General features: G+C 34.0%; 1 protein-coding gene across 1 annotated transcript in view; it reads right to left on the reverse strand.

Moving 5' to 3' along the window:
• The window catches only part of TMEM232 (transmembrane protein 232), a 222,671-nt gene that overhangs the window by 174,900 nt on the left and 21,885 nt on the right, over nucleotides 1-25,886 (reverse strand). Inside the window, 3 exon segments of the mRNA XM_059919087.1 lie at nucleotides 13,873-14,125; nucleotides 15,105-15,228; nucleotides 25,217-25,350. Coding sequence (XP_059775070.1) covers nucleotides 13,873-14,125; nucleotides 15,105-15,228; nucleotides 25,217-25,350 — 511 coding nt within the window.

Here is a 25,886-nt window from a genome sequence, read left to right on the forward strand (position 1 = left end):
ATCTAATTAAATATACAAAATAATAGGTTTAATTATAAAGGGACACTTTAAAATCATTTTTAGTATATGCTTCTATGACAAAACTACTTAATATTTTCAAAAATAGTCATAAAATTAAGACATCTTGTATACTACTGCATTTTATACATCAAAAAATATGGCAAAATGTGATAACCATATTCATAGATACAAATACAGATATATAGATATTTTATACTGTTATGAAAATCTATTAATCCTGATAGGCTAATAGATTATTTTATTAGTATAATACAGATAGAAGTATTGTTATTTTGTGGTTAAGAAACTGCCCATTATTTTTTCTGTTTTCTTGACTATTTTCTTCCAGATTGTCTATAGAATTAACTGGCCACTTCTATTCTTTTGAAATTTTATTGGAATTACATTTAATTTATAGATTAATTTAGGGAGAATCTACATCTTTACAATACCAAGGTTCATACTCACTTATTTCAAGTCCTCTTTGAAGACCTGAAAGTTTTATGAGTATGTCTTTATAAAGTTTTATGAATTTTGTTCTTTATATAGCACACATTCCTTGGAATTTTGCTGTTTTAATGCTGTTGCCAGTGGGTTGTTCTTTGTGCATTATTTTTTCTATTTAGTTACTGCTGTTATGTAGGAAAGTTATTGACAGTAATATATGTTTCTTGTAACTAACCACTTTAATTAGTGCTAATACGATTTTCATACTCTTGGATATTCAAAATAGACATTCAGATCACCCACAAATGCTATTCCAATATTATACCTGTTTTTTTTTTCTTTTTCTTATCTTTTCATATTGGCTACGACATCCAGAATGTGGTAAACTATCAGCAAATAATGTAGAAATTGTGGCCTTTTACTTACCTTAAATAGGATCACCTTTAGTTTCTTAAGAATGAAAAACTAAAGGGATGATTTTGGTTTAATAAATACCTACCAATTTAAGAAAGTGCCCTTATAGTTCTAGTTTTAATCTGTTTTGCTTTATCTTTTTTTTAAAAATCAGGCATGAGTTTTTAGTTTAATCAGTTCCATTTTGGTATCTGTTCACAATAACTCCTTTTTCCTTAGTCAATTATGAGAGATTTAGATTTCCTAATATTGTACTCTCCTTGGATTCCTAGAATAAACACTACTAATATGGTATATTATTCTTTTAACACACTGCTGAATTTGATCTATTAGGATTCGTACATGTACCTTCATTCATAAGACAGAGTTGTCTGTTTTTAAAACTCTCATCACCAAGGCTGGGAATTGGGAATTTTGAATTATAGAAACTACTCCCAAAATTTTTCCTAAATATAGTATTGTGAGTTTAATTTGTCCAGCACACTCTAATCATATACCTAATGCTAGATATGTTTTGAGTGTGTATGTGCATTCAGGTATGTAAAGAGAACACTGAACTGTGGCAACAGAACAAGAGTCCTTTCATATTTATCATTGTAAGTAAAAGTTGTATAAAAAGTAAATATTCCTTGTATTAGTATTTTAAGTAATATTAATATTTTGCATTAATATTTTATTACTTTCCCCTGAAAGCTGTTGTGAGGGTATCCAGAATAAATCATTTTTAATGACAAGGTTTGGGTCCAGCAACCACATTAATACCCTCCTAGGGAAACATATATTCATCATGATTCAGAAATAATTTCAATAATAACTCTATTAAATTACTCCTCAACTCTAGTTACAACTGTTTTGGCTAACTATAATTATCTTCAGCACATTGAAAGGTTTTTCTCAGTTAGCTGAAAGGCTGTCAGATATTTAATTTAATTCAATAACATAAACTTCTTAGAATGCTTACTGGATATAAAGAACAATGTTAATATGTACGGGGTTATAATTTGCTAGTTTCTAAGGTAGTTCAACCTGTGGGTGGGGCAGAATTAGATTTTATAAGAGCTAAAGCTTATATAATTACGAAGCCTTCTTTTACAAAAACTATTAAAAAAAATCTTATTTTCTCAGGTTAAAAAGACATTTTTTCCATGAGAAGATATTTCTATTGCCCTTCGTAAGATTTTAGAAGGGTCTTATGTGGTGAAAGGCCCTGCAAATTAAATGTCATTGGTTTCTCTCTAAATAAACCTCTGCTTATAGGGAAATTAAAGAATATTTTTCTACAGATAAGTTGATGACTTTTTTTTTTAGCTCTTTGTTGCATAATTTTATTTTATAGCTTTTTTGGGGGGGGTACATTTCTTTATTTAAAAATTTTCTTACAATGAGTATATATTGTTTTTCCGCAACCAATAATGCTTTAAAATACATATTTTATCCCTTTAATTAGTAACGTACTTGCCAAACTCGTGAAAAATCTCTTCCTTTCTTTTTTTAAATTTTTATTGGAGTAAAGTTGATTTAAAATGTTGAGTAATGAAAATAAAAGCAAAAATAAACAAATTGGACCTAATTAAACATGAAAGCTTTTGCACAGCAAAGGAAACCATAAACAAAATCAAAAGACAACCCACAGAATATGAGAAAATATTTGCAAATGAAGTGACTGACAAGGGATTAATCTCCAAGATATACAAACAGCACATGCAGCTCATTATCAAAAAAACAAACAACCCAATCAAAAAATGGGCGGAAGATCTAAACAGACAGTTCTCCAAAGAAGACAGACAGATGGTTAAGAGGCCCATGAAAAGATGCTCACCGTCACTAATTATTGAAGAAATGCGAATAAAACTACAATGAAATATCACCTCACACCAGTCAGAATGGCCATCATCAAAAAAATCTAATAAAAACAAATGCTGGAGAGGGTGTGGAGAAAAATAAACCCTCCTACACTGTTGGTGGAAATGTAAATTGGTACAACCATTATGGAGAACAGTATGGAGGTTCCCTAAAAAACTAAAAATAGAGCTACCATATATCCTGCAATCCCATTCCTGGGCATATATTTGGAGAAAACCATAATTCAAAAAGATACATGTACCCCAATGTTCATTGTGGCACTATTTACAATAGCCAGGACATGGAAGTAACTTAAATGTCCATTGACAGAGGAATGAATAAAGAAGATGTGGTACATATATACGATGGATTATTACTCAGCCATAGAAAAGAATGAAATAATGTCATTTGCAGCAACATGGAGGGACCTAGAGACTGTCATACTGAGTGAAGCAAGTCAGACAGAGAAAGACAAATATCCTATGATATTGCTTATACGTGGAATCTTAAAAAATGGTGCAAATGAACTTAGTTACAAAACAGAAATAGAGTCACAGATGTAGAAGACATTTTTGAGGTAGGAATCTATAATCATCACAAAAAGCCCTGCCTCCAGTTAATTAAGAGAATTCCAAAAGTCCAAAATAAGAGTAGAATATGTTTAATTAGCTAGGCTAGTCTGATGTCCAAATGAATTTTCCCCACATGAAAGTTTTGTCAAGTGTTATTAAAGCTTCCAACGTTTAAAAAGAAATGCAGATTCATCTTGAAATCCAAGGTATTTCATATTGTATATATCAAACTTTAGATTCCAGAACCAAAGATCCATCAGACAGGCTGGGTTCCATAATTGCCTATTAACTTGTGATGTTTATTTAGCACCACCATCCTTACTTCTCACCTCCATCTTCTTCCTTTCTCCAAATTCTGACTTAAGCAAAATAGATTCTTCAAACTACAGATTGAGTCCTACTTTCCCTAACCAAGTCGTACCCATGTTTATCCAAAGTTGTTTTTAAATGTCTGTGGTGTTCCATGAGTCATTAATATAGAATGATGCACATAAAGAATGTTCATACTCCCATTATAATGAGTAAACAAATGGACAACTTCTCTCTTCTGGAGTGAAAAGAACTGGTGTTAAATACGTCTTTTTGCAATCTTGAGAATGAAAAATGGAGCTGGAGGAATCAGGCTCCCTGACTTCAGACTATATTACAAAGCTACAGTAATCAAGACAGTTTGGTACTGGCACAAAAACAGAAATATAGATCAATGGAACAGGACAGAAAGCCCAGAGATAAACCCACGCACATATGGTCACCTTATCTTTGATAAAGGAGGCAAGTATATACAGTGGAGAAAAGACAGCTTCTTCAATAAGTGGTGCTGGGAAAATTGGACAGGTACAGGTAAAAGTATGAAATTAGAACACTCCCTGACATCATACACAAAAATAAACTCAAAATGGATTAAAGACCTAAGTGTAAGGCCAGACACTATCAAACTCTGAGAGGAAAGCATAGGCAGAACACTCTATGACATAAATCACAGCAAGATCCTTTTTGACCCAGCTCCTAGAGAAATGGAAATAAAAACACAAATAAACAAATGGGACCTAATGAAACTTAAAAGCTCTTGCACAGCAAAGGAAACCATAAACAAGACCAAAAGACAACCCTCAGAATGGGAGAAAATATTTGCAAATGAAGCAACTGACTAAGGTTTAATCTCCAAGATTTACAAGCAGCTCATGCAGCTCAATAACAAAAAAACAAACAACCCAATCCAAAAATGGGCAGAAGACCTAAATAGACATTTCTCCAAAGAAGATATACAGATTGCCAACAGACACATGAAAGAATGCTCAACATCATTTATCATTAGAGAAATGCAAATCAAAACTACAATGAGATATCATCTCACACCGGTCAGAATGGCCATCATCAAAAAATCTAGAAACAATAAATGCTGGAGAGGGTGTGGAGAAAAGGAACACTGTTGCACTGTTGGTGGGAATGTAAATTGATACAGCCACTATGGAGAACAGTATGGAGGTTCCTTAAAAAACTAAAAATAGAACTACCATACGACCTAGCAATCCCACTCCTGGGCATATACCCTGAGAAAACCATAATTCAAAAAGAGTCATGTACCAAAATGTTCATTGCAGCTCTATTTACAATAGCTAGGACATGGAAGCAACCTAAGTGTCCATCATCGGATGAATGGATAAAGAAGATGTGGCACATACATACAATGAAATATTACTCAGCCATAAAAAGAAATGAAATGGAGGTATTTGTAGTGAGGTGGCTGGAGTTAGAGTCTGTCATACAGAGTGAAGTAAGTCAGAAAGAGAAAAACAAATACAGTATGCTAACACATATATATGGAATCTAAGGGAAAATAAAGGTCATGAAGAACCTAGTGGCAAGACGGGAATAAAAACACAGACCTACTAGAGAATGCACTTGAGGATGGGGGAGGGGGAGGGGTAAGATGTGACAGGGTGAGAGAGTGGCATAGACATATATACACTACCAAATGTAAAATAGATAGCTAGTGGGAAGCAGCCGCATAGCACAGGGAGATCAGCTCGGTGGTTTGTGACCACCTAGAGGGGTGGGATAGGGAGGGTGGGAGGGAGGGAGATGCAAGAGGGAAGAGATATGGAAACATATGTATATGTATAACTGATTCACTTTGTTATAAAGCAGAAACTAACACACCATTGTAATGCAATTATACTCCAATAAAGATGTTTAAAAAAATACGTCTTTTTAAATAATGAGAATAAATGAAGCACTTACATATACAATGTATAACGATGGTGTTTAATAACAATTTTGAATTGAAAATGTCATCTCGTAATAAAATCTTATTAGAGTGTCCATTTCCTTTCCTTCATCCATTCATGTATTCAGCACTTGCATACTGAGTGCTTACTCTGAGCAAGGCAATGTGTTAGGTAATGTAATGATGCACTAAGGACTAAAATATGTATATTCCCTGACCTAAAGAGAATGAAATTTGGTAAAATAAGCTTTGCTCAGATTGCAAGTTTCTTCACACTATCCACTCTCCCCTTCTTCCTTAGTAATATGAATCACTATTTTGAGCTTGTCTCATTGACACTTAGCTAAAAACAAACAAAAACTCCCCCTTGTGTGGCCATTTGATTATAGCCAATAAGTTTACAGCTGGAAAGCTACATGATACTTTGTATTAAGAAGACTTAGTAGAAAATGGATATTATTCTTCTTCCCTTCTACACACTCAGCAGAAAAAAGTGAACCTGCCTGAGAACTTCTTAAACCCTCAAATCATCCTTAGACTGCCTATTTCTGGATTTATTTTATGTAGGAGAGAAGTAAAATTTTATTTTGTTTTATCTAAGGTATTTTTTATTACATGTAGCCGAATCTACTCCTAACAAAGAACTATGTAACTATTATTAAAAATACAAGCTACAATTTGGTAAATTAGAGAGGTACAAAAGAAAGTTGGAAAGAACCTGGACCTTCAGTGTTGTTTTTGAGCCACTAAATTAACCAACCCTAAACCCTGTATCCCTTGTAAGGAAGTATGAGTTGAACAGATGGCTTATGATCCACTCACCCCCTTTACTGGAAGGCATCTTTGGGAGAAAAAATAAGGCATGTGACCCAGGTTAATCTCTTTGTCAATGGGATCTTCAGATAAATAGACTAGTTACATTTACTAGGAGGAAGAGACTTTATCTAGAGTGCTCTTAGGACAGCCCTGGCTAAAGGATTACTATAAATAAACCTGAAATCTATAGACTGATGAGGCATGGCACCCTGGAGGAAGTTATGTAACATTTACAACTCTCCAGAAGAATAAAACAAAGATATTTAAAAGCCATCTTGATTTGGGTCTTCTGTGACTTGCAGCCTAAACCTTCGTAAAAATACAAATCTTTACCAAATGAATTGATATCAAAAGCTACATTTATTGGATAGTCTCATTAAGTTGCATAACAACCTTTCTTAAGTGCCTGAACACCATTACATTTTAGAAAAATATAATTTCATTTGAAAGACTTGCAGAATTTCTGATAATTTTTACATGATAATGAAATTGATAACTATGTTGATCACATAAAGACAGTCAAAACTGCATTAAGAGTCAAAGGAAAACAGGAATTCTTGGTAATATATCTCTTCACTGAACAATCAGGCAAAGATGTTCCAAACAAAAGATCAAGAAAAATCTTCAGAAACAAACACTAATGAGACAGCACTATATGATTTACCTGACAGAGAACTGAGAATAACTTTCATAAAGATGCTCACCAAGGTCAGGAAAACAATGCATGAACAAAGGACTTGAAAAGATGTATAAACGGTCAACAGGTAAACGAAAAAAATGTTCAATGTCAGGAATCATCAAGGAAATGCAAATCAAAACCACAATGAGATACTACCTCACACCTGTCAGGATGGCCATTATCCAAAAAAAATAAATACAGCAAGTATTCACTAAGATGGTGAGAAACTGGAACCCTTGCACATTGCTGGTGGAAATGCAACATAATGCAGGTACTACGTAAAACAGTTTGAAACTTCCTCAAAAAGATAAAAATAGAATTACCATGTGATCCAGCAATCCCACTTGTGGCTATATATCCAAAGGGAAGGATTTCAAAGCAATATTAGCTCTTATGTTCAGTGCAGCACTGCTCACAATAACCAAGAGATAGAAACAACCTAAATGTCCATCAAGAGATGAGTGAACAAAGAAAATGTGGTATATTCCTGCAATGGAATACTATTCAGCCTTAAAAGTGAAGGAAGTTTTGCCATAGGTAACAACACATATGAACCTTGGGGACATTACACGAAGCAAAGTAGGTCAGTCACAGAAAGACAAATACTGCATGATTTCACTTACATGAGGTACCTAAAATAGTCATATTCATAAAATCAAAGAGTGAAATTGTGGTTTCCAGGAGGCAAGGGAAAGGAGAAATGGGGAGTTACCAATCAACAGGCATAAAGTTTCAGTCAAGCAAGGTGAATAAGCTCCAGAGATCTGGTGTACAGCACTGTACCTATAGTCAACAATAACACATTGTACACGTAAAATTTTAAGAAGATAGGTCTCATGTTAAGTGCTTTCCCCACAATAAAATAAAATAAATTTAAAAAGAAGAAAAAGACAAATAGGTAAGATACATTTGTTTAATGGCCTTACATATATATAATATAATCTGTACTATACTTTTAGATTTATCAACACACAGAATTGTGAATCATAAGGATTGCCTGAATTCTATGGCTAACGTGTACATGGATTATTAAAGGAGTTAAATACTTTCCATGTATAAATACAAAACCTTATTACTGAATATTTTTATGAATAACCTTCACCAAGGTAAGAGGTATACTGAAGATTTAATAGAGTATCATCAAAAGTTTCAATTGGTTCTAAGATTCCAATTAACTTTCATTTACTTTTTAAAAAGGAAATATCACTCTGTGCTAATGTATTTTCCTAAGTTAAAATGAATCAAAATGAAACATACAAGGTTATTTTACAACCATGACACGTATTTCATTCACTACCATCATTGTAGAACCAGCTTAAGAAAATAATTCTCAACAAAATGATAGGAAAAATGTCATATTTACTTATTCCATTCATAGACAACAGTGAATGGAAAAATACTTGGCTCCCACCCGTCTTCACATCATACTATAACACTGGGATAAATTACTACAAATTCAGACAAATTTAACAACACTACAACCTTCTAGCAAACTTAACTATAAACCATATTGAAAATATGTTTTTCATTCATTACAAAAAGTTACCATAGGAACTTGGCAGTAAGCAAAGAGATGGGCGATGATGGTAGAGTGAAGAGGTGAAGAAAAAGAACCAAAGCAATTATCTTCAAATATCTGAAGGGCTTGCATGTGGGAAATGGAATAGACTTTTTGTGATTGCTTCTGGGAGGCAAAATTCAAGCAAAAGTTTGGAAAATGGGGAAGACAGATTTCATTATAATATAAGGAAGAATCTTTCACAGTGTTCGAAAGTGGAATGACCTACTTTGGGAAATAGGGAGTTCCATATCTCTGCTGGCTGTGCGCTATTTGCAAATGGTCTAGAAGAGATTTGTGCACTGGATGAGAACTACATGACTGACAAGATTTTTACTATTCTGTGATATTTTGGGTTCTGCCATTCATTGTCTATTTCTTATATGAGACACACTAAATCAGTGTCTGCTGGTTTCTCACCAAATAGACCATTTTCAAGTTTTATTTTCACAGCACAGATTTCAGATAGTTAAGTCTTGTTAAAAACTATTGTTTTATCACTATGAAAACCAAAGTAGGAACACAGAAGATAGCACTTCAAATATAGTGTACAACACAAAGCTGGGTTTCCCTCTTTGTAATGATATATATATATCTCATCTGCTGTAAAGACTAACTGGCTGGATACGTAAAGGTCTGTAACAAGTAGGAAAAGCCTTTTCCTCTGATGAGGACAACATTTTACCACCTTGTTTACAGCGAAATTTATAGGCTATGTTTTCTCAAAATATAGTGTCAGAAGTGGTTTAATAATACAGATTCCTGGACTCCACTTTTAGGATTTTCGATCCAAAGTTCTAGAACAAGTCCCAGGAATTTATGTTGGAAATAAAGACCCACGTAACACAGAGTCTAAAATGCTTTTGTAAGAATCGCTGTAGGACAAAGACTGTCAGAGAGAATTTCTCAGTCATCTTTTTTTCACATTCTTCAACATGCAAATGGACAGTGTCTTTTTAAATTTCACTCAAAAGGTCAAATAACCTAGTTAGCACAGCACAATGAGGTAGTTATTAGTGCAGACTCTGAAGCCAAACTGCCTATGTTAAGTCTCACGTACCATTTACTAACTCAATTTCCTTGGACAAATAAATGCTTAGTGCCTCAGTTTTCTCATCTATCAAATGGGGATAATATGAATATCTACAATGTAGTCTTGTTGTAATGATTAATAAGTTAGGTGATGCATGTTACATGCCTAGAATAGTGCCTGACACATAGTAAGTGTTAATATTAATTACTATTATCCTCTGTTACCCATCAGGACAAAATCTGTCTCAAAATCATAATTTCAACAGAGATCAGGCAAAAATTCTGTGTTTAATTAATTTTTATCACCTTCCCTCATAGTTTTCCAGTTCAAAATTGTCTTTTCTAGGTATATGCTGCAAAGCCTTTTTTCTGATAACGATTTACTTAGGCACCTGAGTATATTCAAACCTGCCTACAGCTCAGCACCACTGAGAGGTGTATTAGTCGGCTCGGGCTGCCATAACAAAATACCATAGGCTGGAGGTCTTAAACAACAGAAATTTATTTTCTCACTGTTTTGGAAGCCGGGATGTCTAAGATTAAGGTGTTGTCTGATTGTGTATATGGTGAGGGCTCTCTTCCTGGCTTTGGGATGGCTGCCTTCTCACTGTGCCCTACACAGTGGAGAGTGAGCTCTCTGATGTCTTTCTTACAAGGACACTAATTCCATCATATCAGGGCCCCACCGCCATGACCGCATTTAATTACCTCCTTGTAGGCTCTGCCTCCAAATACAGTTACATTTGGGGGTTATGGTTTCAAACATATGAATTTTGAGGCTTGAGGGGCAGAGTTCAGTCCATAGCAGTAGGTGCATAGGATGGTCCTCCACGAAGGCAATGCTACAGGTCAGACACTTTGAGTTTCAACCAGATCTTAAATGCATAGTTGGTATTTATAAGCATATACAGAAATTCCTATTCAACCCAAAACACCAAAACTCAACACTTCCGTCAGTAGCCAGAGCCCTCACTCTAGAATTAATAGACATCTGACTCTATGAAAAGTGAGTCTGACAAAAAACCTTAGAATGAAAAAGGTACATGCTAAGTAGCCATCTATTCATCTAAATGCTTCAGGTTCTGCTCCTACATCAAATAAGATCGCCAGGAAATTATCTTCATGGAAGTTATTACTTTAGTTTCCTATAACATTGCCTTCACAAAACTATGATTTAAGAGTTTCTTTATATTAAGGGCTTTATATAAAAATGGTCTATAAGAACACTGCTTGATTCATTCATGTAAAGGCTATTGTTACCATTCTTAAGTGTTTTTCAGTTTTTCATTTATATCTTTATATGTAAATAAAATAGGATTCCCCAGGATACAAAGTGTACATAGGTATAAGTGTTAGAAAAAAACCCTTCCTCACTGAGGTCTCTCTCATTATAACAATATTAATTATATTAGCAACCATAACATCTATTAATATTTATTGGACCTTTACTATTCATGAGGCACTATGTCAAAGTGTGTATGTTTCCATAGTTTTTTCTCACAAAAAGTCCCATGATATGAATAGTATTTTTATCTTAATTATCAGGTAAAGAAATCAAGTCAGCAAGATTAAATAATTTGACCTAAGATTTTGAGATGCAAAATACAAATCTGTGTGACTCCAGAATTGGTTCTTTCAGTCTAAATGAAAATTTGACTTACTTGAAGGGTAAAATTATGAGGAAAAAGAATTATTTTCAATTAAATAAAGAAGCACTCCAGGTTCTTTGTGTCACTTTCCAAAAAGATGGACCTATCCTCTCCGGTAATCACGCTGACAAGGCCTGCACAGATGACACTACTTTTGAAGCCATCTGTTTTCAGTGGTCTGATAGAAGTGGTGATCATTATCAATGATCAGGCATACGGGACAACCCAGACAAAGTCATTTCCCGTGTGTGGGAAAATCAATCAGTGATGCTACAAAGAATCAAGTTATAATGAATCACATCAACAAAAATTTTAAGCCCTATCATTTGGTGAAATATTTGACTATGCATGTGTATAGTCATGTAAAGTAATGGCTTTTCATGGTAGTGACTGATACAGGAAGGCCAAAAATCCTCTATGAACATGAAGAAGAGACCAAAAGCTTATGTCCAGTAGAGGTACCTTCTCTGATTCTGACAGAGATGAAGAAAATTGCAGAATTTTCTCACACTCTTGAGACATCTTTAGCAAAACAATCATCAGGTAATCAACTTACTTTAAACATTCCCCACAAGAAATCACAATGATGCTTTAAGTATTGAGAGTTTCAAAATACTCAGAATTATTAATGAGGCAAATGCCACTAGCATTATTTATGGCTTGTACAAGAAGCTAATGTCAAAGAAAATGTATTGACTTTTGACTGTAGAGGAAACAACTTTGATACGTCTCTCCTCTTTACTGCAGATCAAATTTTTAAAGGTATTCCACAGCTAGAAACATCACTTTTCCCACTTGGGTTGAGAAAACATTGATAAAATACTGTTTAACTATTTGATTGCTAAGTTCAAGTATAAGCATAAGAAAAACATCAGGGAAAGCATCCATGGGATAGGGAGGGTGCGAGGGAGACGCAAGAGGAAAGGGATATGAGGATATATGTATACATATAGCTGATTCACTTTGTTATACAGCAGAAATTAACACAACATTGTAAAGCAATTATACTCCAGTAAAGATGTGAAAAAATAAATAAAGTCTTCAGGAGAAGATAAGAAACTTCAAAGAAAGATCAACAATGAGCAAATAAATGCACTGAAATCATCAACTGGCTGGAAAAAAAAATCAGACTGTTGAGAAGGAAAAAATATTCGAGTGTCCACAGAAACATGAAACCCTATCATTGTGAGGTTTTACCAGAGATCAGGGATCATGGCCAGAGGGAGGCCAAGAGGCTTCTAGGAGGAAAGATTCTCCACATGGAGGATAATCTTCTGGACCCATCACTGAAGAAAGCAGTCTTCTTTCTGTCTTCTTTCAGAAAGAACTAATTCTACACAGCTAGGCCAAAAAACTGAAGGCCCCCAATTTTTATATGAATCTGTTTAGTGGCAGGTTAAAAATCATATGTTGAGCTGCTATACAGGAAGACTTCTGACCATTCTGAATACTTTAAAAAGTGTGAGAAGCAAGAGAAGCAAATACCTCTTCACTTTATCAATACTATAAACATGGGAGAAATACAATTTATCTGCTAATGACTAAAAATCTGTTTAAAATTGGCACTAATAAAAAATAAACAATCTTCTTGAAAAGTGGGCAAAGGTCAAGCAAATTGCACTTTGAAATGATAAGTTCCAATCTATTGTTTAAACCAAAACTATATATTGAAAGTAATTTTAAAATAGCAAGCAAGTTTTTGAGAATGAAATTAATATCTGCTACTAAAGTCTTAACTATTTAAAATTATATTCAAGCATAATTTATCCCAAATCAGTGAATTACAGTTCTAAGGAAAGGCAATATCTTGCCTCCTTCCACACTTTCAAATAATCTTGCTATCATGTTTGAAATTCAGTGATTTGTTAAACTACATAATAACTCCACTATCATCATCACCCACCTACTGTGTGCTAAATAATATGGTAATACTGGGTTAATACAAATATAATTCAGACATGATTCTCCAATCTCAATTATCTCATAACTTAATGGAAGTGAGAGTCATACACATAAGAGACTATAATAACATAATAGACTACATGATATTCATAAAGAAGAGTTCTAGTTAACCTTAAAGGACACGTTTGAATTAATATTGTCCCTATAGTGCCCTTTTCAAAACAAAAGTATTTTATTCTAAAAGTCAATAGTAGGAAAATGACCTGTAGTCTTGAGACACAAGACAGGTACATTCTGATGGAGTATAAGATGCAAGATGTGAAGAATGTACTATAATATCTGAGTGATTAAAGAGAAATGCTCTTGGGTTGTGGGGAGAACAAGAGAAACAGTAGATGAAAATGGAGACGATGGATGAGAAGGCCTTATGGGGAAAAGAATAAAACAAACTTTACATACATTCCATAAGTTTTCCTAAGGTCATCTCTTGTATCCAAAGAATATAATTTGAATCATACATCAACCAACTCTAGTTTACATTTCAGTTGTTTTTAAATTATTGATCAAAAATTTCCATGTTATAAAATAGACTTCCCAAATTTGTAGGAAATCCTAGTGAATTTAAAATTACCTCCCACTTCAAAATGTTAACTTTTTGTAAAATGCTTATTATTATATACAGACAGGGACATCTTAAAAATATTTCTCATCAAGTTGAAAAATAATTTACTTACAATTATCTGACATTTTTGAAGAGAAATATTCCAAAAGACCTAAAATACTTGTTTCCCTCAATTCTGGCATTTCTTCTGATTTGTCCGTGGGTAAAATATCTTTTTGTGAACTTTTACAGTCGCAGAATCCAATTAAAGCAGTTTTTCGCAAATCAGAATTGGCCGCATACAAGCAGATTTCTGCAAGAATTGTTATGTATATGTAGACTACATTCCAGGCCCAGGAAAAATCATCGACCTTGCACCTTTCTTCCTAAAATGAGAAAATAGCTATTAGACAATCAAAGTACGCTCTGCCATAATGAAGAACTATATACCGTACTTATAAGAAATGTCTCCAAATTTTATAGAGTTGTTAAAAGACCATAATCAACTAATATTTCTAAAATGCACTCATTAAAAACAAGATTTCCATGGGTAGATTGCATAAAACCAAGTTCAAGGAATAAAAAATAAAAATAGCTAAAAAGTACATACAGAACATCAACTTTTCAATTTCCTTAGTAGTCAATGGAACATAAATTAACCCAATGAGATACTATTTTCCATTTTATATTGCAAAAGAATCTTTTTTTTATATAGCTCAATTCTTGTGTGTGCACTCGTATACATTTTTTCATAGGAAAGCAAGAAAGTTATGCCTTCTGGAGAGGAATCTGGACAGCCATCCTGAGAATGTTAAAAGAAAGTTCATAGTCTATCACTCAGTAATTTAATTCTATAAATCTATTCTAAAGAAATAGTCATAAATGCAGATAAAGATTTTTGGATGAGAATACCAGTTCAACATTATTTGTAATTAACTGTGAATAATGTAATTAACTGTGAATTAGAAATAAGCTCAAAGCTCAACAACAGAGAAATGGTTATCTCATCCTCACTAAAATGTAAATCTTAATAATATGTAATGACAACAAAAAATTTTTAAATAGGAAACTAAACCATATATGACTATATGATCTGAAGTTTGTTAATAAAATTAAAAATCCCTCTTGTGTGAGGGCATGTCTGCATGTGAGTATAATCTATTTCTGGATCTCTGTCTACATCTATATCTATTTATACTGGGATATATGGTAAATATGCATTTACCTTTACATTTAATTAAAATTATTATTACAAAGTCATGCTCATTATAAATCCTAAATGATATACAGTTAAAATAGTGACAAAAGTAAAATTTGTTTCAATTTAGGTCTTTTTGCACACCTAAATTAACAATATACTGTTACCTGATTCTGAACAGACATAATGCTTAAAAGAAAATCTCTCATTAGGTCCATGAAAGCTTTCAAACAGGCTATGTGTAATTTGGCAGCCTCCCCAAGGACCAATAAAGCCAGTGCTGAATCCAACCTGGAAATTTTATGAACAAAACAACAAAGACTTTCGTTTAAAATAATAATAAATAATTTTTTAATGAAAAAGGTAATAGGCCAGAAGAAATGACTATCCTGGATTTCTAGATACATTTATTTTCAACAAAGACTAGTACTGTTTGCCACTAGTTATGATAAAAGCTTATAGGAAAGGGCCACATCGGGCAAGATGTTGAGCTCACAGTAGTGTTCTGACAAAACTCTGAGCGTAATAAATATTACAAATGATCACATTTCTTCACAGGTCCTGTATAACAAGCAATCAAGGCCTCTGGTTCTAGAGTGTCCCCCAAATCTCACAATAGGTTTTGATTTAACCTTTTACAACTGATTCCAAGGGGTGAATTTCAAGAGAGCGTTTTCTTCTCAAAAGAGAGAAAAAATGGTCTTCCTAAATACTCTAAAAGTTCAGTGTTATTTGATTTTTACAAAAAATGCAATTTCTCAGAATAAAATTTATATTTCACATTAAATGGAAAACTGTCAAGATTCAAAATATTATATAACTGGGAAATCATATAAGAATTTGTTAGCCATAAGTGTACATATATCCTAACAGTTTCAGGAAATTATACATTTAATGCTATTGTTACACAATTGAAAGAGACATAGTTTGAAAGAGAGCTAATAATAATGCAAATATAAAATTGCCTCTGCCTAGAGCTACATATTGTCTTGATTTATAAGCCATTAATCAGTTAAAAAGTTAATATATTCTACAATTGTATTTGAATTTCACAACTGTGATATTTCAAGTGAGTCAAGTTCATGATCATTTTCAAAAGGAAACACCTCTAACCACAGAAATAAAGACAATTCTTTACATTTGAATGGAGCTTTACAGATCTCAATGTGCTTTCACACAAATACCTCCTTTGATCTGGACCACAATTTTTGACACATGTAAGAACTTTTTAAAATCTTTTTTTAAAAATATTAGAAAATTGAGACTTAAATAGATCTGGGAGATTTGTCCAAGTTCATGTTTTAAGCTAGGTTAACTAATAACTGAAGTCTTCTCCCACCTATGGGTATTTCCTGTTTTTCAATTTTGCTTTTCTAAGCCATTATCTAAGTACATTAATATTTAACCTTAGTATTACAATGTTGCCTATTGCCCACCTAATATCATTTGTCTCCTCTTCCTTTGAAACTAAACCTCAATTTTGTTCAAAATGGCAGAGCGTTCAGTTAATGTTGCTTCCTCAAGATGGAAACATTCTACATCTGGACTGGGAGAGTGATTACACAGGTGTACACATTTGTCAAAGTTCATAGATCTGTATACATAAAACGTTTGAATTTTATTATATGTAAATTATACCACAAGAAACTTAATTTTAAAAAATGACTCCTTTGGAATGGCCTTACATTCAGATTTGGTCAATGAGATACAAATGAAAGTATATTATGAAAGCCTTCCATATAAGCTATTATTTTTAAATTTAAATAACAGGTGCTTTTTTCTCCTTTGCTCATCATTTTCCTCCTGCTTGGAATTCATACATGATACCAGAAGGTAGAGCAGCCAACCTGCAACAATGAGGATAAAAGTTACTTACTAAGAATGGACTGAAAGGAAGCTAGAAGAAGCCTGGCTCTTGAGGATTCCCTTAAGCATCTGCATCAGTAATGCACTGTTTGTTATGTGCAATAAATAAAGCCCTATTTGGTATGCAATTGCAGTCAGGTTACTGTTACATTCAGATGAACTAAAACCTAGCTGATACATTTAAACATATTTACAAGCATGAAATTTAGAGTTGAAAAATCAGAGATGGAATCTTAGCTCTGCCACTAACTAGATATATGGCAAAGGGCAATGTTCATACCTTAGCTGAATCTTAATCTACTCATCTATAAAGTAAATATAGCAAAACCTACTTTTCAGAGACTATGAGATTTAAATGAAATACTCTATATAAAATGACTGGGTTCAAAAGGCTGAACTGAACTGAATTACAAAAATACTATTATTTCAAGGTCAATGGATATGAGTTCAGTAACTTTTTTTTTTTTTTTTTTTTATCTATGATGACTGAAGGAAAAGGTCTAGATGCTTTCCAAGATGAACAAAGGTGAGTCCTTCCCCAGAGTATTCATTGCAGAGGTTTCATGATAAGGTAAAGGAGAGGACAGTCTCAGAGTTCACAAAACTTCTTTACCATGAATATACCTCATAGTCATAAGGTTTTGTTTCTTCTGTTCCCCTTTAAGTCTGGAAAACTGTACCTAACCTAGGGCACTTTCACTAAAATACAGACTGAAGAATTTCCAAAATACATCTTTACAGTGTAAAGAAGCTAACACTGTATTTAAATTACTAACCTAATTCAATTTGAAAACTTCTTTTTACATGCATTGATTTTCAGTTTTGATTTTTAACAAACTTCAATTTATAAGTATTGGTGCTTTTATTCTATTTTTGTCAAAGGCATTTTCCCGTATAGAAAATTTGCAGTCAGCAGCATTGATTGAAACAGTGTTTCTGGTGAAGCATTTCCAAGACGAAAAGACAAGCCTCAGAATGGGAGAAAATATTGCAAATGAAGCAACTGACAAAGGATTAACCTCCAAAATATACAAGGAGCTCATACAGCTCAACATCAGAAAAACCAAACAACCCAATCCAAAAATGGGCAGAAGACCTAAATAGACATTTCTCCAAAGAAGACATAGAGGTTGCCGACAAACACATGAAAAGATGCTCAACATCACTAATCATTAGAGAAATGCAAATCAAAACTACAATGAGGTATCACCTCACACCGGTCAGAATGGCCATCATCAAAATATCTACAAACAATAAATGCTGGAAAGGGTGTGGAGAAAAGGGAACAATGTTGTGTTAGCTTTTAAAATTAATGTGAATCACTGCACACAGCTAAACAGTACCAGACCTGGACTGGACTTCAGCTATCCTGACTGTGGTCCAGCGTTCCTTCTCTACTTATATAAATGAACTAACATATAATAACCAGGGGCTTCATAAAAAGATATCTGTCTGCACACCACCTTATAAAAGGTTAGAAACATCAGCATTCAGAACAGTTTTCCTAGGTTCTCCTTACTCCTCTATATCTGTTTCCTCTATGACCAAATTATTATTTTAAAAGATAGAATTAAAATGTCTCCAAGTTGCAACTCTTACATAGGGTTACTTGAAACTTTCGATAGATATTTCGGAAAACACTGACAATGTCAAAAATCCACACAATCCCGAAGACTGAGAATGAAACAGATGTCACTATCTTACAGGGAATTTCCTGTAAGATATAAACCATAGAATTGATAGAGCTGGATTAAGAACAGCAAGAAGGAGTAGCCACATGCCACTTCAAGAAACACAGCAGCCTTGTTTCCCAAAAGAAGGTTAAAAGAAAAAAAGTAAAGAAAAAATTATCTCTACTGTCTACCATGTTTTTCATAGAATTAAGTAGAGCCAATCCTTAACTTTGAGGTACTGAATTTTTAAGGAGCCAGAGTATTATCTCTGTGTTTTTATCCTCATCTCTCCATGCTTATTCAGAGATAGCAATTTCCAGATGACCAAAGGATAGAAAACAGTGCTTGTGGGGATATGTGTGTAGGAAAAGGGGCCACGGGGTGGGGAGGAGGAGTGCTGTAATGGGAATGCTGGAGTGCATTTTCTCCTCACAAGTTAAATAGAAAAGAATAGGGAGAATGCAGGAAGTTCCCTATGATACTGCATGTGGAGTGTTGTAGCTTTTAACCTCTGTAATGTATGCTATGAACACAAACCTCTTATTTTAAAAATGACAAGTTTATATAAATTTTCCCTAGTTCTGAGATAAGTAAATTAGAAAATGGAGGAGGGGGCCCTACATGAGACCAATGAAAAATATATTATAGCAAGGGCTAAAGAGAATATCAGTCTGAATACTAAGAGAAGATCATACCTCTGAAAGTAATTTCTTCCAGGAGCCAGAAGACATTTTTACAAGACTCTTAAGCATCTTTAATAAAGCCCAGGAAGAACAAACAACAAACAAAAGCCTTGATACTGAGATGAAAGGTGGTATAATAAGAAAACAAGAGGGTGCAGGAAATTAAAATTACAGAAATCTAATTCAAGTTCATAACGAAGGAAGTTGACTGCAAAAAAATGACACTTGGAAGGGAACAAACTTGAACAATTCTTCAATAATTTAGAGGAAGACAACCACTGGCAAAGTGAGATCCATTACTATCTAATTCCTTTTGAAACAACCAAACATAAAATAAAGAAAAATAAACCCATAGTACCACAAAAAAAAGAAAGAAATTTTAAGGGTTTTAAAACTATGAAGAAAATGTAATCTAAATGAAGGCAAACTTTTCCAATGCCAAGAAGCCCAAAGTTTGATTTAAAATGTAATGCAGGCATATATGGATTTTCCACCACCATGTAAGAAAAACCCTAAGCACAGAGAGGCAGGAGTTGGGAACACGTGAACCATGAGCAATCAATGGAAATCCTGCATGAAATGTGGCCCAGTAGCCACAGCATTTGTGCACAGCTTCACACACGGGGGGCTTCTCTCTAAGTAAAGCAGAGGATTTGCCCCAGCAGCTTCCTAAGACGGTCAGTGAGACATAAGAGGAAGCATCTATCTCCTAGCTACCAAATCACAAAGGTGTTCCTAAAAAATTCTGGATTGAAAATAAAACAGATAAAAAGGGGGCAGACTGGCTTTGAACATCTCATAATAACTAAAAGGTAGGAAACAGCATAGCAACATTTAGAGATTTAAAGAGGGGAATTAAAAATCTGTGAGCATAGAAGCCTATATCCAGACAAAATGTACTTAAACTTTTTAGGGGGAAAAATGGTGACAAATGTTATATTCAGCCAAGGGTCATATGTAATCAAGGGCTTGCCTAATGAAATAGGTCACCTATGTCCATGCTTAGAAATTTACTCAAGCCAGCCAAGAAAGGAATAGTATTTAACAGCTTAAGAATGGAAAATCCTAGTGTTAAATGGATGACAGTGAGTGGGAAAAATAGATACATTTTAATAAGTCAAAATTATTTTATAAATATGATCCCAAAATTAAATAAATATATAAACCATTCTTTAAGGAGAAGAATGAACATTTTAAGTAATGATTTAACTATAATGTCTTTAAGGAGAAGAATGAACATTTTAAGTAATGATTTAACTATAATGTTATCAGAAACTCAAGATTACATTAACAGGCTAGGGAGGGGAGAATTAGTACAAATAAATTAGTCTCAATCTTCACCGCACATGGAGAAGAAAGCAGACAGAATTTCTTTCCTGATTTTGACCATTTAGGAAAACTAGTTTAAAGAATATGTTTCTCTTGCCATTGCCTGATTTCTGATATTCAGAAGAGATGGGCTACGTGAAAATCTAGTCTTTAACCTGTCTGCTAAAAGGGTTCTTCCTCCTACACACAGAACATTCCTGGCGCACCAGGGAAGGTAGTGGGGGAGAATGAAGGGATGGAGTGTCGACAAGCCATGATGGCTGTTTCATCTTAGAAGGCCTAGGTGCTCACTGATTGCCTTCTTCCATCCAGCCGCTCAGGCACTTGGTCTGCCTGTGTGGCTAGTTGGTGGTAATTAATCCCAGTAGCAGGATCCTTCTTTCAGTCTTTGTTTTTGCTCTTGTTTTTTTGTTTGTTTGTTTGTTTTTAATCATGGCAAGTTAAGAGACCCTGATTGGAGTTGCAACCCCTGTGTCATGTAAAAACAGGTCTTATTAAATAATTTTAAGATGGAGAATGGTATAATCACATTTATGTTGCAACCCTGGCAGCAGAGTATGACAGATTACTGAAGAGAAAACATAAGGCCAAGAGACCAGTTAATAAGCTACAAAAGTCATGAGACAATAAGGTCCCAACCCAAGGTGGGGACAGTGGGAGTGGAGAGCAGGGGAACTGCTCTGAACGGTAGTCAAGGTGTCCAAGTTGGTTAACTTAAGGAGAGGACATGTGTCAGGTACTGAGACAGAAATTCAGGAGGTAGGAGTTTACGAAAAAAATTCATTCAGATCTGAACTAGCAGGAAATGAAGTATTAGGGGAGATTCAGAGTTTAAAAGGTGTTTTCATATTACTTACCTTATTTAAATCTCCCAAAAGCTCTTTGAGATGGTTATTACCTCTATTTAACTGCTGAGCAGACCCTGTTCATAGGGGTTATGCGACTCAATCAAAATTAGACAGGTAGGGACTTCCCTGGTGGCACAGTGGTTAAGAATCCGCCTGCCAATGCAGGGGACGAGGGTTCAAGCCCTGGTCCGGGAAGATCCCACATGCCACAGAGCAACTAAGCCCGTGCACCACAACTACTGAGCCTGCGCTCTAGAGCCTGTGAGCTACAACTACTGAGCCCGCATGCCACAACTACTGAAGCCCGCGTGCCTAGAGCCCGTGCTCTGCAACAAAGAGAAGCCAACACAATGAGAAGCCCGCACACCGCATCGAAGAGTAGCCCCCACTCGCCGCAACTAGAGAAAGCCTGTGTGCAGCAACGAAAACCCAATGCAGCCAAAAATAAATTAATTTAAAAAAAAAATTAGACAGGTAGCAAGAGATAAGACTAAAACTCAGGCCTTCTGATTTGAAGCTGAATGCTTTTTTCACTGCACCGTAAGGTAGCAAAGCATAAATTATATATTTAACCTTGATACCGACTAAATGTTTACATTTAGCTCAGAGGATTGAAGGGTCAATAAGAAATCTAGGAAATGAATCAGAAGACTGAGGACCCTCACTGACATCTCAGCTCATGAAGAGGAATTATTGATGAAAACTTTGGTCTGAAGGGTTTTGGTTAGACTATCACACGACATTATAATTACTGGGGTTCAGGGAGATAGATATTGCAGAGGCAGTGATGTGTCCAGAAGTAAAGGCCTTGCTGCCCATACAAAGCAGCAGATTCTTTGTTCAATTTATTTCGATGCAAACACAAACACTGTATGTCTGGAAAACACTTGCAATGTCGGTATAATTTTAAATTGCCAAGCTTTTTTGGAATACATTCATGGAGCGATTAAATCGGCTATTTTGCTTTGGGAGATATAATTTTGTATGTTATACTGCTCTCCTGAAATGCCATGCTGCATTTCTCAGCAGTCGCATTGGCTAATAATTCAATTATTAACACAATTCATTATTTTCATGTTCAATTAGAAAGCCTTTTGCGGTGGCTTGACCTATCTCCCCAGAGCAAATGGGGCAGTTTGTAAAAGGCCAAACCACAGGGTGGAGCATTGAGAGTATGAAGCATCATATAAAATTTAACCATATTAAATGGAAATCTGCCTTACACAAGCTGCTTATCTGAGGCACAAGGCAGCTAAACTTCCAAGATAAAGGCTGGTGCGTGACACTGGGAGCGGCTCGTGTATTCTCATTTTCTCTACTTCTTCACCCTATTTTATAGTTTATTGTAATTAGTACATTTCCTTTCCTCAGTTTATTCCCTGTCTCTCATCAAGCAGAGGTTGCTCTGAGTCTTTCCTGTAGTCTTTTCATGGATCCTGGGCCTATTCTTTTCCAGCCTCTGCTGAAACCACTGGCTTCTGTTTCTTTCCTTTTGTGTTGTATGATCTTTATAAAGGGGGTTATAAGAAGTCAGGCAGGGACATACATGATGAATTATCTGCTGATGGATAGCACTGGAGAAGGGCAGATGGAAACCACTCACTAGTATTGGCCCAAGCACTTTTTGCCACTATTAATGAAATTTCTTTTGATCAATCAGTTGAATGGTCTCCCTCTGCATTTTAAACCTCTGATCATTTTTCTATTATGTGGTACTTTACTGATATGCATGGAAAATGAAACTGCTTACATTATTCCTATTAATAGTCACTTGGCATTGAATTTCAGGTCCTAAACCAAAGATATCTTCCACCAACTATCACAATTTTAAGGCTATCTGGTCTAGCATATCCTAACAAAGTCTTAATTTACCATCAGGGCCTGAAGCCTCAGTTTTTCTATTTAATTCTAAATATGTTCAGTCCATTTTTAAAATTTCTCACATGTACCTAATCTTAGGAGCACACAAGACCAATATTAAAGTTTTCCCATAAGTGTAAAAGTATTTCTGGTTTGACTTTGATAATTACATCACAGTTTGTTTGGTTTTGCCTGGAATAATGACTTCTTGAAAACTATATAGGCTGTCACATAAATAAATTAAATACTTTTAAAAAGAAAATTAATTTTTCAATATTTGGTATAATGTTATCATTATAACCAACAGAAAATTTGACTAATAGAGAAGTTAGTCAAATTGCTAACTTAAAAAGACAAATTTTTAATGTCAACAGGTTATTTCTGTTTACTAGAGTCATCTTTTAAAAAAAAAGTCAAATTCTTTTCTTATAAAAACAGTAAATAAAACTTTAAAAAAAAGAGAAAAAAACAGTAAATATAAGAAATACAATCAAAACTATTTGGCAGTGCTCTTTTAAACAATTATCTTTTCCAGTCTATTATGAACAGTCACTGTGTTTCACCATTTTTTTCCATTTACTCCTCTGTTCATTCAGCATTGTCTAAACACTGACTTTCCCTCCCATGCTTGATTTCCACAATGTCCTCCCAGAAAAAGAAAAGTCAGGATTCAGTGACAAGACGCCTTTAAGCAGTTACCTCCTTAATAATGAAGCCAGAATGAAAGCGGGATGATGTACCAAAAGAATGCTATGCTGGACCTTGAAATCTGGTTCCAGTCACCAGTAAGCCTAATAAACTTGGCCTCAGTTTCTTCATTTGTAAAGTAAGAATAATCTTGTATTATCTCTAAAACCCCTCAATCTATTAAATACTAAGTTTAAAAAAAAAAACCTATCAAAGAGAAATAATTGAAAAATTAAATCAAGTTTGATGCAACACAGTAAAAATGAAAATTGGTTAAAGAAACAATTTCTTGACTTTCAGAATTAGATATTCTTAATCAGCCACTTTTACTATCTCAGCAGTTACCTAAACATGTTTATTTGGTAATTATTAGAATACCTTGAAAATAAGTTGACGAAGTCATGCAATATTTACTTTTATATGTTGAAATATAATTTGCTATTTTTAAATCAAGTTAGAGTCTTCCAAGACTCTAAAATAGGCTATTTCAAGGGAATTAGATATGCTCTAGGCCATTCTCCAGAAATGTTTACTTGATCTAGAATCCCCAAAACATCCAAAGGAAACTGGAAAACAACTTTTGTCCAGAAGAAATATACCAGATTCTTAGAATTTACATATATAAATTGGTTGTGCAGAGTGGGCTTGCCAGAGGCTTAAAAACTGGAACTAATTTTAAGAAAAACATGTGAATTTGTAACTTGCTATGGCACAACATATTATTGTTATTGTTAGTAGTGGAAAAGGAATTCAAATCTCTGATCATCCTCAAATATTGCAAAGGGATATCCTCTGATCCATTTCCTCAGAAATAACTCCTTTAAAATTCTTCTTTCGTCCATTAACCCATGCCCTCTTTTGTAGTAATTTAAGACTTCTTTTTCCCTTTTCAAATTAACATATGTATAGGAGGAAACTAACACTTATCAGTCATTTCTCTTCTACTTTACAAATAAGGCATAAAGAAACATAATCTTAGTATATTTCCTCCAAGGATAATAAGCTGTACTTCATTGTTGTTTAACAACTTGGAAAATAAAAGATGTTTTAAATGTGGGAATGAAGTTATCAATAGCAAGTTTCCTTTAATAAAGACAAACAACGCAATACAAGCATGCTCATCTAGCCAAAAAAAAAAAAAAAGATAAGAACAATTTATTGATGACATGAACTAATACAAAATATATAAATTGCCCTTGCCTTTGGAACTGAGATTATAAATTTTTTTCATAGTCAACTAAGGTGTGATTAACATTTAAGTACAAAGGTTATTTAACATTTAAACACAAAGGTTTCTCCATGAGTTACTTTGGATTTATAGGATCCCTCTTACCAGCGTTTCTCTTGAAGCTGTGTTTTATGAAAGATGAGATGTTCAAGCACCTTATTCAACTGGGGACTATTCTTCTGAACACAAGTCCAGGCAGCAACACAGTGCCAGAGCAGGTGGTTAATTTCATATCCTTCCTGAGTAAGTTGCAAATGTTCCTGTAAATAAAATATTAAAATATATCTGAGAAAGAGTTCTTTGAATTGAATAAACATGAAAATAAATTTTAAATGCATATTTTTTCTACACCATGTTACACCAAGTGGAGCAATTTAAATACATTTTTGTAAGTAGATATAGTTAATGTGAACTTAATTCTTAATATATTCTCACATGGATCCCTTGTGTTCAATGACATTTTACTTAAATACATTTTTGTAAGTATTACTTACAAAATGCATTACTTACATACATTTTTGTAAGTATATATAGTTAATATACTTAAATACGTTTTTGTAAGTATATATTTACTTAAATACATTTACTTAAACACATTTTTGTAAGTATATATAGTTAATATACTTAAATACGTTTTTGTAAGTATATATTTACTTAAATACATTTACTTAAATACATTTTTGTAAGTATATTTACTTAAATACATTTTTGTAAGTATATATTGTTAATCTGAACTTAATTCTTAATATATTCTCACATGGATCCCTTGTGTTCA

This window comes from Balaenoptera ricei, chromosome 3, assembly GCF_028023285.1.
Source record: "Balaenoptera ricei isolate mBalRic1 chromosome 3, mBalRic1.hap2, whole genome shotgun sequence".
Classification (NCBI taxonomy): Eukaryota; Metazoa; Chordata; class Mammalia; order Artiodactyla; family Balaenopteridae; genus Balaenoptera; species Balaenoptera ricei.